General features: G+C 42.3%; 1 protein-coding gene across 6 annotated transcripts in view; it reads right to left on the reverse strand.

Moving 5' to 3' along the window:
• The window catches only part of PRKN (parkin RBR E3 ubiquitin protein ligase), a 1,216,903-nt gene that overhangs the window by 195,543 nt on the left and 1,004,177 nt on the right, over window positions 1-17,183 (reverse strand). For 4 of the 6 annotated variants that reach the window (XM_081524442.1, XM_081524441.1, XM_081524444.1 and 1 more), the window contains exon 10: window positions 4,767-4,916. In XM_081524442.1, the coding sequence (XP_081380568.1) occupies window positions 4,767-4,916 (150 nt within the window). Of the gene's footprint in view, window positions 1-4,324; window positions 4,456-4,766; window positions 4,917-17,183 lie in introns of those variants that run through there. The other 2 variants (XM_081524446.1, XM_081524445.1) reach the window with 1 other exon arrangement.

Below are 17,183 nucleotides of genomic sequence, written 5' to 3' on the forward strand. Positions count from 1 at the left end.
AGTTCTGTCTATCCATGTAAAAATATTCTGTGCTTATCAAAAGGAAAATATCAGTGGTCCCAAGACCAAGACATTTTCTTTATCAGAATGCACTGAATTCTTCATTCGATGGTGAGGCCTTTGATGGGGCATATAAACTGCAATTTTTGGAGGATTTTCAGGTTCGTAATTGACTTTTTGAGGATCTCTGAAGTATATTTTGGTGTTCTAAATGATGTATTACATGTATAAGTAAAACACTGCATATTTTATGTTTTTTGAAGAGATTCTTGTTGAAGCAAGGTAAGTGATTCTAATATTGGGTTACATAATGATTAGTATTTGAAAATAAAAGTGTATTCATATTACTTATACATTGTTAAGATTCATTCATTCATTCACTCAATGAATGTTGAATTCTAAATACACGTTCTAACTGAGAACAATATCAAGGCTGAAGATAGGAATATGAAAGCATGAAACAAGTATAACACTTCAACTTGGACCCTGAGAGGTTAAGTTCAAATAATTCTTTAATAATGGTAAAAATTTTGCTGAAACCATCACACATCTATCAGGCCTTTCCTGGATGAGCTGACATTATCATTTAAATGGAAATCCCTATATTCATTAGCTAATGTTCACTGCTCTCTGGGTAAAAGTTAAGCTAGTGACTTAGGAGAGCCAAGGATCAGCTAATCTGATTTTCCAGGGAGTAGTACTATATGCTTGCATACCACAGTCATAAGTACTAACCTGAGTACTCATTTAAAGAAGCCGAAGACAATCACAATACTGAAGCTTATGTCTTCAGATGGAAGCCATGTACAACAGCAATCAGGGAGGCAGCAGGGATCATCCAGGCATGTGGCGGTGGGCTGACTGATGAGAAGACTAGAACTGTCCTGTCTGGAGATCAGCACATAGGTATGTCTCGGCTCTAAAAATGCGAGTCAATGTGGGTCCACCTCACTATGTACCTGGAAGGCTGAATTTTTAAATTCTGTGAATGATAGGGAATTTGGTTTTAACCTTTTTTTATGTATGAGATCCTTTTTGTAACATCAAACTCCACATAATAAGAGTTGATAGTTGAGGACAAATTAAGTACAGGTGGATTCGCGGATACCTTACAATAAACTTGAAAGCTACAGCCCAAGAAGCACGTCCAAGACTCTGACACCTCCATAGCTTGCTGTCAGTTCCTTTCCTTGAGCACTGTGTAGGGTGAGGCACTCCCTGCTCCGGGGGCAGACTGCTTTGTGGCCACTGTCCATGGTGCTACAGCGAACCCTGCACAGACTCATCTGATTCAGCTTCCTCTAACTTCTACTTATTGGGCCCTGTTCTGTCTCCTAACAGACATATAACATAACAGACAACATAAACTAACCACGGTTTCTTTCACACAACAGCTTTCCATTACCACCCTTAAATCCAGAAAAAGATCGGCAGCTTACAAGGGTGTACAAATTACAGCAAAACAGCATATACCAGGAGAAAGGGAAGAGAAAGAAGTCAAGCCAGGAAATAAGCTTCCAAACCCATTCTATCAGTGGCCCGTTTCTCTGCTGTAGATACCCTACAAATGTGGCTCTAGGTTTTCCAGCAGTCAGCTTTTGGGGGGACCCTTAGCAAGGTCAACTTTTCCCAGGACAAGCATAATGAACCTGGAATGGGTACCATGGTCCCTCACAGAAAAGCCCACTCGGATGTCCGGAGCCTCAAGCACTGAGTCATCTGTATAATGACTGCAGTATAAACAAATGACATCAAATTACTGTGCAGGAAAAGCAAAAGCAATTCTTTGAAGGGCTAAAATAGTGAGGCCTAGGTACCTAATTCCCTGCTGCATCTAGCTTGAGTCAGAGAGGAATATTCTAGAATATTTGGAAGAGAGGATCAAACAAACACCCTGTTGTTAATTTTCCTTGAATATTTAATTAGGTCTTTCAGGTGAGTTTTTGATAAATACTGATTAAGCTTTTGATTAAATATTAAATAAATACATACTTTATGCCATGTGCTATTATACTCATCAGCTCATTTAACATTCATAATGGCCTTATAAGGGCTTCCCAGGTGGCACTAGTGGTAAAGAACCCACCTGCCAATGCAGGAGACATAAGAGACACCGGTTCTATCCCTGGGTTGGGAAGATCTCCTGAAGAAGGGAATGGCAACCCACTCCAGTATTCTTGCCTGGAGAATCCCATGGACAGAGGAGCCTTATACAGGGCCATTGTAATACACCCTGTTTTAAAGTGAGGAGACTGAGGCACAGAAAGATTAAGACCATCGGTACTTGAGGAAGCCAAGATTTGGACCTAAGTCATACAACCTAATCTCCTTTTTAACCACTACAGAATCCCTAAAGCATGTAAGTTGGGTTAACATGCTTTTGTGAAAGTTGAGGATTTGAAGAAAAAGAGCAATGGTGATGTCAATTTATCTCTTCTGAAAAGCCAAAGCAATGGGGATTGATATCAGCCTGAAAAAGCTTATGGGGACTGGGGCAAAAAAGGTGGGGAGGGCAAAGAAAGCATCAAGTTAGATGTTTTAGAAAATCATTTCTCTTTGTTCTTTATTCAACTTCTTCAAATTACAGACAGTGGTGGTCCAAAATATGTTCCTGAATTCCCTGACACTCCTTTAAGATGGAGCCTGGCTTCCTTCTCTTTGCGGGTGGGCTGGAACTTTCCCTCAGTGCTGACCAAAGGAACAAAGCAGACGTGATGGTGCACAGCCCTGGAGAGCCGGTCGCCGTGGCTTTGTCTTCGCTCTGTCTCTTGGACCATCTGCTCTGGGTAAGTTAGCTACCATTCTGGGGACAAGTAGCCTAAGAAAAGGGGTATGCAGCGAGGAATTGTGGCCAATAGCCAGTGAGGAACTGACGCATTTTTGGCCAAGAATCATGGGTCGAGCCATTTTTGCAGTGGGTCTTCCAGCCCCAGTTAAGTCTTGGGTTAACTACAACTGAGCTTGACTCAAACCTCATGAGACCTTGAGTTAGAACCACATACCTAAGCTACTTAGGGATTACTGACCCTCAGAAACTGTGAGATAAAAGATGTTTATTTAATTAAAAGGCTAAAATTTGGGGTTATTTGTTATGTAGCAACAGATAAGTAATATACAAACCAACAAGCATTCCCCCCTCCCCATAACAAAACAGAATAAATAAAAATAAAACACATTACCTAGAACTTCCAAAGAAACATCCCAAAGATAGCCATTCTCCTTTAGGTAAGGTTTGCCCCTAAACTCTCTTAACCCAAAGATATTAAAGCAATTTAATTCATTTCCAAGGTAATTTTCCATAATTTGGAGTTCAAATGTGTGCTACTTGTAATATCACATTGTGTAAAAAAGGGAAGAGAAAGATGTTCAGATCTTAAAATTACATAAACCTTCAAAACTGTTCAAGATGAACAATGAATGCAGGAGACGGGCCAAAAGAACTTCCAGCTTTAGACAATGGAACAATAGGAACAATTATTAGGTAGAAGCACAGATAGAACTGGGCCATTAGTTAATGGCCATTGTAACTCAATCTAAAAGAAAACATTCGCTAGAAACTGATCCCAGAATTTGGCAGCTTGCTTAGGCCACATGCAACCGGTGCAGATTATACAGTAAATGATGACGACCAAGGCTGGGAAGCAGGGTTTGATTTCCATAATTTCTAAGGTTTGCAGACATGACGTGAGTTTTCATCCTAATGAAATCGCCATTAGCCCAGAAGTATTTCTTTCTGCTTAGGCATCGTGGTATCTCATTATTTTTCAACTTCCACTCGCTCTATCACTCAGCCCAGAGCTTGGTGAGCCCCACTGCATGAGCGATGGGGAGCTCTACTAAGGGTGACAGATGCCAATTTATGCATAGGTAACTCAGGAGGCTCAGCCCCAAATTAGGCCTGGGTAATACGCCTCTGCCATCCATCTATACTCCTCCTTCCAACAAAGCTCCTCATGAAGTTGCAATTTTAAAAGGAATGTTCTTCCATCACAATTCAATAGCATTTTATAAGCACATACACTTCTTCCTTTTCTGGCCTGCATGAAATTTAATATCAGGATTATTATCCATTTGTCATTTCAGCCTATAATTTAGCCAGCCTATTTGCGTTTGAGTTAAGCTTCCCTCGCCCCTTCACCGTCAGCTCGCAGCCGTAGACCCATTCAAGAAGCCGTCTAGGTCATATTGGTTTGACCTCTTAGAACAAACATTTTCCACGTTTCTTTTTCTGCTTCCCTAAGAGGCCCCATTAAGTTTTGCTCATCTCGATTTAAAATGATTTTTACTGCCCGATAACATTTCAAGTTTTCCATATTAATCTTCATTTTTATTTCTTGAAATACTTAGGCCAGCAATGTCGCTAAGACAATCATGCTAAGAGGTGGAATTTTCTTTCTCCTTCACTCCTGTTGACTTGATGCTAACTCTGAAGAAATCATTTTCGGTCTGAATTATCTGAGCACCGGAAGAAACGTTTAAAAGGCTGACGGAGTGATTTCACACCTTAAACACTGATAGCTATCAAAGCAGAAAATCTTGCCTCCCCTCATTATATATGGGATTCTGTTAAGAATTTAAAAATCGTTTTTTTTTTTTTTTTTTTACATCAGGTCAAAGATAGCTGAGTCCAAATTGAAAATGAAAATAAATAAATCAGGTCAAAGGTATCTGAGTCCAAATGGAAAATGAAATAAAGCACCAACCGAGCCAATTTGCCAAAGCAAACACACACACAGTCCAGCCCGGGGTGTGTGGCTGGTACTCACCCCGCAGCCCAGGCCGTGGGCCGGTTCGCAGGTGACCTTCCGCTGGCCCGGTTCCGGAAGCAGCCCCGCCCCGCAGCCCGGACTGGGGCAGAGCACGCCCCCCAGCTGCAGCACGCACTCTTCCGCCCCGTACTGCTGGTACCGGTTGTACTGCAAAAAGAAAATTTGTTTTTCAAAGAGACAGCACAGATACGAAGAGGTACAGGCACTCACGTTTCACCGGAATGCTAATATTTGGTGGTTGGGTGGGGGGCGGTCTCTTGTCGATCCACTTCCATAAAAGCTGCAGGGGCGGGGCGGGGGTGTGTGTTCGTGGATAAGGTATGGCCCAACCTAGAGAAAGTCTCCCAGCCCCAACTGACGAAAGAGATAGATGAGGCATTTATTCTTTGTGTTTCTAGAAATTTGTCCTCCCAAAATCTGTTTTTTCGAAGTTCGGAGTTTTTGAAGACTACTTTGTTGTTGTTGTTCAGTCACTAAGTTGTGTCCGACTCTTTGCGACCCCGTGGACAGCGGCTCACCAGGCCTCCCTGTCCCTTACTGGAGTTTGCCTAAGTGCATGTCCATTGATTGAATCAGTGATGCTATCCAGTTACCTCATTTAATACTGTTACCAACAGCATTTAATAGACTTTTTCATACAAATTTTAGGGACCATATCCATATTTCAAGTTATGGACACTCATAAGGAATCACTCTCAATCTCATCAGATAGTATGTCATCATGCCTCTATTCAGGGATCTGTCGGTTTTTAAAACCATATTGAAAAAATGCGTCAGTATTCCACCTCTGGTAATTGTTTGCAGCCCACACAATATCAGTAGGCATATTCACTTTGACGAAGAAAGACTAATGTTCAAGAACAAAATTTTCCTTTCACATTATTCTTATTTTCAAAGCATGATTTCTTTTATCCCTGACTTCATTTCTTTGTGCTGTTACTTGGCTCAGTTCGCTTTAACGATTCCTCCAGCCTGCAGAATAAGATTCAAATGTCACAGTCCATCTTCCAAAGCCTCCTTATCACAGCCCTAAGTTACTGTTCTCCTTGCATTATTTGATCATATGCTCCTCTAAACTCAGATGGATCTGCTCCACTATGAATTAACGCATGCAACATTTATTGAGCACCTACTATGTGCCAGACACCCCTGTGATTGCTGGGATACAGCCCTGAACAAAAGGGCATCTTTACTGTCATCCAAAAGTCTAGAACAGTAAATACAGAAAGGTTAAACTGTCTAGCATGTCAGATGGTGATAAGTGGGGAGGAGAATAAAAAAACAGAGACAGATTCGGGGGAAGATGTGAATTACACTTTTAGAGAGGTGATCAGGGAATAGGGAATCCCTTATAAAGAAGGTTCCTTTAAGCCAACATCTGAAGGAGATTAGAAAAGCAAGCCAGGTGCCACCTGGGGGAAACGAGTTTCCAGGCTGAATACTGAGCATGATAAAGGTGCAGGGGGCTGCAGTGTGCTCAGTTTGTTTGAGGTCCTGCAGAGAGGCCAGTGTGTCTGAAGTAGAGTCAATGGGTGTGTGTGGGGGGGCAGATAATAGTAGATGAGTCAGAGAGTTAATGGGGATCCAGGATGTATAGATCCCCGAAGACCGCCAGAAGAATTCTGGCTTTTATTCTGAGAGATACGGGAACCACTGGAGACTTTGGCGCTGTGGATGACACAATATGACTAATCTCTTAAAGACAGCCATCTGGCCGATATGCTCAGCGTAGACTCTTGGGGACAAGGATGGAAGCAGGAAGCAGAGACGCAGGTCGGAGGTTATTTCAGCGAGATCCATGGAGAGATGGTGGTGGCTTGAACCAGGAAGGCAGCTGTGGGGGTGACGATGGATCAGTGGTTGAGCTCTGGATGTATTTTGAAGGTAGAGATGGCAGATATTTTTAGGTGGATTGGATATGTGACGTGAGAGGAAGAGGAATCAAGCAGGATACAATGTTTGTCCCCCAAGGAGAGAGGACAAGGGAGCACGGGGGAGACTGTTACAGAGGTGGGGGGACATGGGAGAAAGGGGTGTGTGTGTGTGTGTTTAGAAAGTTGAGGAAAGGAATCATTATTTCTGCTGTGATCATATTTAGTTTGTTAACCTCTGACACAGCTATGTCAAAATGTTGAGTGCCTAACTGAATGGATGGCTTTGGAATTTAGGAGAAAAATGTAAGTTGTAGATACCGGTTTTGAAGTCATAGGTGCGCACAGAGCTGAAAAGGAGAGGATCAGCATCAGGGCAACTATCCATTTTCTCATATTTCTGACCTCTTCAGAAAGAGGAAGATGGCTTGGTTAAGTCTCCTTGTAGATACGCTAATACTACTTATATACAATGGCATTAGCTAGAAGAGAGTTCTCATCTATAGAATGCATTTAGCGGGAAACATTTGGTCTAAGTTTGCTTACAGTGAACAAACTAGAATATGTGAATGCATAAAGTAAGGCTCTCTGAAAATGTCATTCAGTTCAGTCGCTCAGTCGTGTCCGACTCTTTGCGACCCCATGAATTGCAGCACGCCAGGCCTCCCTGTCCATCACCAACTCCAGGAGTCTACCCAAACCCATGTCCATCGAGTCGGTGATGCCATCCAACCATCTCATCCTCTGTCGTCCCCTTCTCCTCCTGCCACCAATCCTACCCAGCATCAGGGTCTTTTCCAATGAGTCAACCCTTCGCATGAGGTGCCCAAAGTATTGGAGTTTCAGCTTCAACATCAGACCTTCCAATGAACACCCAGGATTGATCTCTTTTAGGATGGATTGATTGGATCTCCTTGCAGTCCAAGGGACTCTCAAGAGTCTTCTCCAACACCACAGTTCAAAAGCATCAATTCTGCGGCGCTCAGCTTTCTTCACCGTCCAACTCTCACATCCATACATGACCACTGGAAAAACCATAGGCTTGACTAGACAGACTTTTGTTGACAAAGTAATGTCTCTGCTTTTAAATATGCTATCTAGGTTGGCCATAACCTTCCTTCCAAGGAGTAAGCGTCTTTTAATTTCATGGCTGCAATCACCATCAGCAGTGATTTTGGAGCCCCAAAAAATCAAGTCTGACACTGTTTCCACTGTTTCCCCATCTGTCATAAGCTATGCAATTATTAAGGGGTAAATGAAGACATGTCATCAAGTGGTGAATGATGAGACATATTCCCATCTCTTTCAGAATTTTCCACAGTTTATTGTGATCCACACAGTCCAAGGCTTTGGCATAGTCAATAAAGCAGAAATAGATGTTTTTCTGGAACTCTCTTGCTTTTTCGACAACCCAGCAGATGTTGGCAATTTGATTTCTGGTTCGTCTGCTTTTTCTAAAACCAGCTTGAACATCTGGAAGCTCACAGTTCACATATCGCTGAAACCTGGCTTGGGGAATTTTGAGCACTACTTTACTATCATGTGAGATGAGTGCAATTGTGCGGTAATTTGAGCATTCTTTGGCATTGCCTTTCTTCGGGATTGGAATGAAAACTGATCTTTTCCAGTCCTGTGGCCACTGCTGAGTTTTCCAAATTTGCTGGCATATTGAGTGCAACACTTTTACAGCATCATCTTTTAGGATTTGAAATAGTTCAACTGGAATTCCATCACCTCCACTAGCTTTGTTCATAGTGATGCTTCCTAAGGCCCTCTTGACTTCACATTCCAGGATGTCTGGCTCTAGGTGAGTGATCACACCATCGTGATTATCTGGATCGTGAAGATCTTTTTTGTACAGTTCTTCTGTGTATTCTTTCTACTTCTTCTTAATATCTTCTGCTTCTGTTAGGTCCATATCATTTCTGTCCTTTATTGAACCCATCTTTGCATGAAATGTTCCCTTGGTACCTCTAATTTTCTTGAAGAGATCTCGTCTTTCCCATTCTATTATTTTCCTCTATTTCTTTGCACTGATCACTGAGGAAGGCTTTCTTATCTCTCCTTGCCATTCTTTGGAACTCTGAATTCAAATGGGTATATATTTCCTTTTCTCCTTTGCTTTTCACGTCTCTTCTCTTCACAGCTATTTGTAAGGCCTCCTCAGATAACCATTTTGCTTTTTTGCATTTCTTTTTCTTGGGGATGGTCTTGCTCCCTGTCTCCTGTACAATGTCACGAACCTCCGTCCATAGTTCATCAGGCACTCTATCAGATCTAGTCCCTTAAATCTATTTCTCAATTCCACTGTACAATCATTAGGGATTTGATTTAGGTCATACCTGAATGGTCTAGTGGTGTTCCTTACTTTCATCAATTTAAGTCTGAATTTGGCAATAAAGAGTTCATGATCTGAGCCACAGTCTGCTCCTGGTCTTGTTTATGCTGATTGTATAGAGCTTCTTCATCTTTGGCTGCAAAGAATATAATCAGTCTGATTTCAGTATTGACCATCTGGTGATGTCCATGTGTAGAGTCTTCTCTTGTGTTGTTGGAAGAGGGTGTTTGCTATGACCAGTGCATTCTCTTGGCAGAACTCTATTAGCCTTTGCCCTGCTTCATTCTGTACTCCAAGGCCAAATTTGCCTGTTACTCCAGGTGTTTCTTGACTTCCTACCTTTGCATTCCAGTCCCCTATAATGAAAAGGACATCTCTTTTGGGTGTTAATTCTAGAAGGTCTTGTAGGTCTTCATAGAACCATTCAACTTCAGCTTCTTCAGCATTACTGGTTGGAGCCTAGACTTGGATTCCCGTGATATTAAATGGTTTGCCTTTATAAGAATAACTTTATTACATTAAATCTATTTATGATACACTCTAGGAGCATTTGGACAAACAATTCCTTTTCCAAAGGAAGACAAATATTTCACCTTATATATCTGGTAATTTCTGATTAAAAAGTACACACAGGGTTTGAATTTACTACATTTACATTGAATTTACCTACATGTACTGAATGCATTTTTTTCAACATTGTGAAATTTATAAGAAAAACATTTGACCTGGACCAAGAATGTTCTAGTATTCAAGAAAGTTTAATATCCTAAGGAAACAATTTATCTGATTCTGCTGCCCCATAGTATGTGGCCCGTCCAGGCTACTCTGTCCATGGAATTTTCCAGGCAGGAACACTGGAGCCAGTTGCCATTTGCTACTCCAGGGCTCTTCCAGACCCAGGGATTGAGCCCTGGTCTCCTGCCTTCGCAGGCAGATTCTTTACCCCTGCGTCACCTCTGGGAAGCGCTATGTACGTCATTAGTGGAAGTCACTGTGCAGTTCTTTTCAAGGCATGACCCACATTTACACAGATTCCTTTCAACCACTTACTGGCACAAAGTTGAGAGTGCACGGAAAGAAACCTACTGTATACTTATTGCAAAGCGGTGACAAATTAGCACTAAATAGAGCAGAATATTTGTATTCATCTGAGTGTAAAATACATACAATAGTGATGAAGCGAAAACTGAGATCATGGCATCTGGTCCCATCACTTCATGGCAAATAGTTGGGGAAACAGTGGAAACAGTGTCAGACTTTATTTTTGGGGGCTCCAAAATCACTGCTGATGGTGATTGCAGCCATGAAATTAAAAGACGCTTACTCCTTGGAAGGAAGGTTATGGCCAACCTAGATAGCATATTTAAAAGCAGAGACATTACTTTGCCAACAAAAGTCTGTCTAGTCCAGGCTATGGTTTTTCCAGTGGTCATGTATGGATGTGAGAGTTGGATGGTGAAGAAAGCTGAGCGCCAAAGAATTGATGCTTTTGAACTATGGTGTTGGAAAAGACTCTTGAGAGTCCCTTGGACTGCAAGGAGATCCAACCAGTCCATCCTAAAGGAGATCAGTCCTGGGTGTTCATTGGAAGGACTGATGTTGAAGCTGAAACTCCAGTACTTTGGCCACCTCATGTGAAGAGTTGTCTCATTGGAAAAGACCCTGATGCTGGGAAGAATTGGGGGCAGGAGGAGAAGGGGACGATAGAGGATGAGATGGCTGGATGGCATTACCGACTCGATGGACATAGGTTTGGGTAAACTCCGGGAGTTGGTGATGGACAGGGAGGCCTGGCGTGGTGCAATTCATGGAGTCGCAAAGAGTTGGACACGACTGAGCGACTGAACTGAACTGATAGATGGGCTGCACAGGGTGGAGAGGACAAGTACTGACCCTTTGATACGACTTGTGTTATTTCCCAGGGCTTTTTTACTTATCACTGTTGAATAGCATTTATAAATAGAACTAACTTGGATGAATATGATTAATTTGTAACATGAACTAGTTTTGTATGGACAAGGAGTCCATTCTCAGGTGAGCTCAAAAGTAGCAAATTCTTTAAAAATCACTTCTGCTTTGTCTGCCTTTGGAATCACAGTGAGGGTCTTTGTGTGTGCTTGTGTACATATATATATTAATACTTATTTGTCAACTTACGCCATTTAAGCTATCAAACAAGTTTGCAAATTTCTAGATATACTTTCATAAAGTGGACAATCTACAGACAGATACCTAACATAACTTAGACCTAACAGAATAACATTTGCCAACATTAAAAAAAATTTAATATTAACAAAGTATACTATTCCATGTGAAAGTGAAAATGTTAGTTGTTCAGTGGTGTCCGACTCTTTGCGACCCCATGGACTATAGCCCACCAGGCTCCTCTGTCCATGGAATTCTCCAGACAAGAATGCTAGAGTGGGTTGCCATTTCCTGCTCTAAGGGATCTTCCCAACCCAAGGATCAAACCTGCGTCTCCTGCATCACAGGCAGATTCTTAACTGTCTGAGCCACCAAATGCTCATTCTACTATTCCATACTGAAGGGGGAAAAAAAAAAGTTCTTCCTACATTTCATCAGACTATAGTCACAATACATCCTGTTAGATGACCTATCTAGGTAAAATCGCAACTCATCAGTATGGTTTATATTTTACCTATTTGGGGAGTAAATTATTCAGTCTTTATGTGTATGCTCAAAGATTCTCTTAATAACAGGAAATATTCATTTTAAAGTATTAAAGTATAAAATGCATAGAAGTTTCAATAAACTCCTATTTTAAGAATCTAAATACTGAGTCAGGGGAGAGTGCAATCAAACAGAGGTTGCACTTTGGTGGTCTGTTGTAGGAAGAGTTGGGTTGGGTAGGAGAATGTCCTGTGATGAAGCCAGGGTCCCAGTTTCAAGTCCCGTATCGTCCAGTTAGCTTCCTGTTTCTTGCCAGCCACTGGCTCCATGCTGAGTGCAGGTGGTCACCTAAGGGTCAGGTCGGGGAGGGTTCAAATCCTCCACACCACTGGACAGCCCCTCAAAAGGCCTGTCCTCTGTAGGAGGGCACAGACGGCTCCTTACGGAGTTTAATTCCCATGCTTTCTTCAGAAAAGACAGCGAGAGGGAAGCTAAATCTTGTAAGTGAGAGAAATTAAAAGGGATACTAGGTAAAACTAAAATCTGGGGGGAAACTGGCAAATGTTTCTGTTAAAATGAGTCAGAGCTTGTCAGCCGTCCAGGAGCTGCTGCAGTCTTTCAGATCTTCTTAGCAGGAAAGGTGGTCATTTTTGTTCGGCCGTGGAATTTCCCAGAGTGGCCTTTTGGGGGCACTCAGGTACAGCTACAAAAGCAACTCTACACAGGCTGTCTAGCTTTTCCCCTGCTGAATTCTGGCCTCTGTGAAGTCCTGGCACAAGAACCTGGGAAATCCCTCCCTCCCTGGCCCTGTCTCCTAGCCCCTCTGGAGGCGAGAAATCCCCACTAGAGATACCATTCACTGAATTTACCACCCTGTGCCGAGGACTGTGGGCTTCCCAGGTGGCTCAGCGGTAAAAAAATCCTCCTGCCAATGTAGGAGACACAGGAAACACAGGTTCGATCCCTGGGTCGGGAAGATCCCCTAGGGGAGGAAATGGCAACCCACTCCAGTATTCTTGCCTGGAAAATCCTATGGACAGAGGAGTCTGGTGAGCTGCAGTCCATGGGGTTGCGAAGAGTCAGACATGACTGAGCAACTAACAAACACAGGCCTAAATTTTTCTGCTAGAATGCCTCTCTTTGCACACCCAAACACCAAGGACTGTACCGACACTTTGCCTACTCGGTCCACGCTCTGTCTATCCTGGGAAGTGACAGGTGAGACCACTGGGTCATAAAGACATTCAATCCCTCGCTGAAGTTCACCCGGCAGGAAACCCACGCCCCTCATTAGAACTCGGGGCTCCAGCTCTTGAAGGCCACCCTTTCCTGATACCAAGCTGCCTCCACTTTCCCTCCCTTTTTCCTTTTTTTTTAAAAAAAATTCAGTTCACTATTCCTTCATCATTTAGAGACTCACAAAAAAGCAGGTTATATGCTTCCTCTTTGGGTTAAAAAAATCTAAAATAACTTTATAGAGGAACATGAATTTATGATTAATCCATTTCCCCATGCTATGTAGAGAATACCCTATTTTCTGTATGTATTAGAATTAAAAAAAAAATGCTTCTTACATTCTCAGTAATCTTAATCTTATTTTTTTTCATTTGCAGGTAGTTAGCCCTGGGGAGTTGGTGACAGCCTCTGTGGGGGTGCCTGTCACATTGCTGTTTGTTTTCTCAGTTTTGTTGCTAATAATGTTCTTTTCATCCCTGGACATCTATCATCGACTGATGTAGTAAATTGGCTAGAGAAAGGGCTTAGACCTTGTTCATTGCCTAGAAAAAAAAACCATCATTAGGATGGTTGAAACTAAATGTAAGGAGAAAACAGATCAAACAGCACCTGAAATATAATTAGAGAAACAGACTGCATCCTGGATTGCAATTTACAAGGTTTTTTTTTTTTAATATATAATTTTTTTTCGTTTTCAGATGTTTCAGATGACATGATGCCAAAAAGTAACTCAACTTCTAGTAGCCATGGAATCTTCTGGAAAGGAGGTCAAAACTATTGGCTTGTTTGTCCCTTGTCCAAGCCGTGGGCCATGTAGTGCCCCACGGGAAGGGAGAGGCTGTGAAAACAGATATCTGCAAACCATTTTCACTGCAGGAGTTCCTACTGAGGGTGTGACTTCACAGACTTCTGGAAGCTTCTGTTCTGCAAATAGATCTGCTAAGCACACCTTCTGATGGTGCACTTATCAGAGGGCAAGGCTGTCTGTGGGCACAAATTATTTTACCCTTTACTATAGCCCCTGAGAAATGCTTTTGAGCAGTGCTGTTAGTCTCCAAACATGAGAGCCTCAATTCAGAGAAATGGAACTCCCCCAAGAGGGTGTAGTACTCACCACCTGCACCATCTCCCCTGCCCATCTCTTCCTGGGCTTTGCTTTTCTCTAAAACAGGATTTTCACATCTCTCCCCTCTCTAGTCTGAAGGCAACTACGTTGGTTTCAAGGTGAATCTGAGGCCACGAGGAGGGGAAGAGTGACATTTCATTGTATCTGGAAGTTTTGTGTAAAGCTTTGGTTTGAGGCAGTGCAATGGGTTAGTTCCCACTGCATGTTTAATGAACTGATTAGAACTTCCATGACTCACATGATTTAACACATGATTTTCTGGACTGTGTTAGATGGCATTAAACTTATAACTTATCTTTCCTTGATGTCAACAAGTCTATGATACCAAGGAAGCTTTTTTGGAGTGAAGGCTAAGTAAGCTTATTTAGTGCCCAAGGGACACCCTTGCGGTAACAACACCCACATGAGATAATGAGAGCCAGGTGGTCTGGCTGTGCACCCCCTTCCCTGCAAAGGCCATCATCATGCCTCCCATCATGCCTCACATCGTAGCTGACTTCTGAGACTTAGGCATCCCCCACTATTCTCATTGCCATAAAGGTCTCGATAGCCTCTACTGTGAGCCTCCCTTCTCTCCTAAATCCTTTCTCTGTGCCCCCTGGAATTCCTGCTCCACAATGAACAAGCTCTCTTATATAATCAGCCTTTTCAAATATTTCTCTCTCCTTCCTGATTTAGCTGAAACTGGCCCATCTCCTTGCAAGCCTCTAAAATGAAGGCTGCTTTTTATTTCAGGTGTACACACCTGAAAGCCAGAGGAGGAGCTGGTTGTCTCCTGGTTCTTCAGTGATGTTCCTAAACTGTTGGACTCTTCTCTCTTGTAAAACGCCACCCCGTTGCTCCTTTGAAAGTTATGCCGTCTGACTACACATCCTTACCTTCTCCCCACCACCACTGCCTGTAGTGGTCATAGGTGGAGAAGTCCCTCATTCTTGGGAGACTTTAGCTCCTAGCTCATGATTTTCACCTCTGTCCTTATTCTTGTCATCTTTCTGGGGATCAAACCATCCATCCATCAACCTATTCTTTCAGTTCCTTTACCTTCTCATTTCTGGGGAGCTTTCAAAAAAATTCTTCTACCATTCCAATCCCTTTCTGGGCCTTTTCATCCTGAGAACTTGCACCACCTCTGAAACCTAAATTCCAAATGTGTCTCTTTCCAACCATCATCTCCTATCTTTCCTGATATTCTTACTGAAGTTTGGACACTGCTTAAATTCTTTAGCATCATTGCGACTTCTCATGAGCTGACCTGATACTTTCTCCCTGGCCACTGTTTGTTGTCTCTTAAATTACTCATCACAAATGTCAAATAAGCATTTTCAGCTTCCTCGTGACTGTATTAGGATTCTCTAGTAGCATGTTTTCTCTTCTTTCTTTCCAAACTGCTCACATTCCGCCCCCTACCGCCTGCCTATTTCCTCCCCGGACAATTTACTTCATATTTCACTAAGAAGACAGAAGTTATGAATGAGGTATTCATTTACTGGGCAGATATTTACTAAGCATCTTCTGTGTGTCAAACACTCTACGTGGAAAAGATGCAGCAGCAAAAAATGTGTCTGTTTTCATGGAGCCATCAGACACCAACTCCTCCCTGCCCCCTCTTCCACTACAACAGCAAACACTCCTTCCCCCTCACTTACCTGTGACTTTCTGTCGTCTTACAACAAAGAAAGTGGCTTTTTCCCCGTTAAGGGTCAATTCCTCTCTCTGTGCCATGTATCCAAACACTTATCATCTTCTAAAGTACTTCCTTTCTTCAGCTAGCTCATCTAGCTCTTGCGTTACCAAGCAATCCATCTCTGCTGGATCATTTCAATGAGCATAAAACAAGCTCTAGCCTCTTCAGTCTTTAAAGAACGCTCCTGCTGTTTCTGCAGTTCTTTTTTCCTTTTCATAACAAAAATTCTACAAGAAGTTGATTCCCTTCGGTGCACTCTTAATCCCATAAATATATGGCTCTTGTCTCCAACTCTCCACCAAAACTGGTCATTACACTGACTCGTGATCTCCATGTTGCCATGTGCAAAGGACAACACACTGACTTCCTCTCATTTAGCTTCTCATTAGCATTAACATAAATCTTCCTCTGGGGAACACTTCCTTTCTTGGCTCCATCAACATGGCACATCTCTGTATTTTCTTCTACTTTACTTGAGGCTCCTTTATGGTTTCTTTTGCTGGTTGCTACTCTTTTACCATTTCCAAACATTTGTGCTCTTTAGGGTTCAACCGTGGTCCCTCCTCTCTTACCTCCTTTTGGCAACTGTCATGGATGTAAAATACCACCTACATGCTAACAACTCCAAATTTACCTGTCTCTGACCCCTGACCTCCTTCTCTGAGCTCCAATGCACACATCCAAATCACCACTTATCTCCTTCTCAATGCTTCAGGCACATCAAACACATTCTGAATTGAACCCTGATTCCACGCTTTCATCCTTACCTACTACCATCAAACCCACCTCAGTGAATATTACTGTAGGATTCCTTCATCTCCCTGAATCACAGCTAATCAGTCACCATGACCTTTAATTCTACCTCTCAGTATTCACTTCTGCCAATCCTCATCTGGACCATGTCCATATTGCAACAAGACTGACTTTCTTAGAACATGATTTGGATATGTCCATCCACTGCTTAAACTTTCAAGGATTCCCTGTTGAGTTTAGAATAAAATCCAAACTCTTAACCATGGCTCACATGGTTTGGATAGTTTTTATCTTTCATCACTGTCCCTCTTGCTCATTATTGTCCAGTCACATTGACTTTATTTAGTGGCTTGAAGAAAGGAGGCTCTCCAGCTCCTCTGGGGCCACTGAACATGTGCTTTCCTTTGCTTGGAAGGCTCTTCTCCCTAGCCCAGTGATCCTAGCTCACTCCATGGGTGTTCTCTCAACTTTCATATTTCAGAGGTCCTGACTCCTTTTCTAAAGTAGGTTACATCTTAGTTTTTATCATGATTTGTACCTGTGACTTCCTTGTTTATCATTTTATACAACACTAGCACAATAATCCATGGAGTCACAAAAGAGTTGGACACGACTGATCGATTGCGTAACAACAAGCACAATAATAGTAAAAAAAAAAAAAAGTATTAAAAATGTTTGTTGAATAGGTGAAGGTTGTTTCCTTAAGATTCTGGCGATTAAACTCAAAGAGGATGTATCTGATAAGAGTGGAAGTACATCTGAAGGGCAGTGCTTC

This window comes from Giraffa tippelskirchi, chromosome 9 (genome assembly GCF_054371585.1).
Source record: "Giraffa tippelskirchi isolate mGirTip1 chromosome 9, T2T-mGirTip1v1.2.pri, whole genome shotgun sequence".
Taxonomy (NCBI): Eukaryota; Metazoa; Chordata; class Mammalia; order Artiodactyla; family Giraffidae; genus Giraffa; species Giraffa tippelskirchi.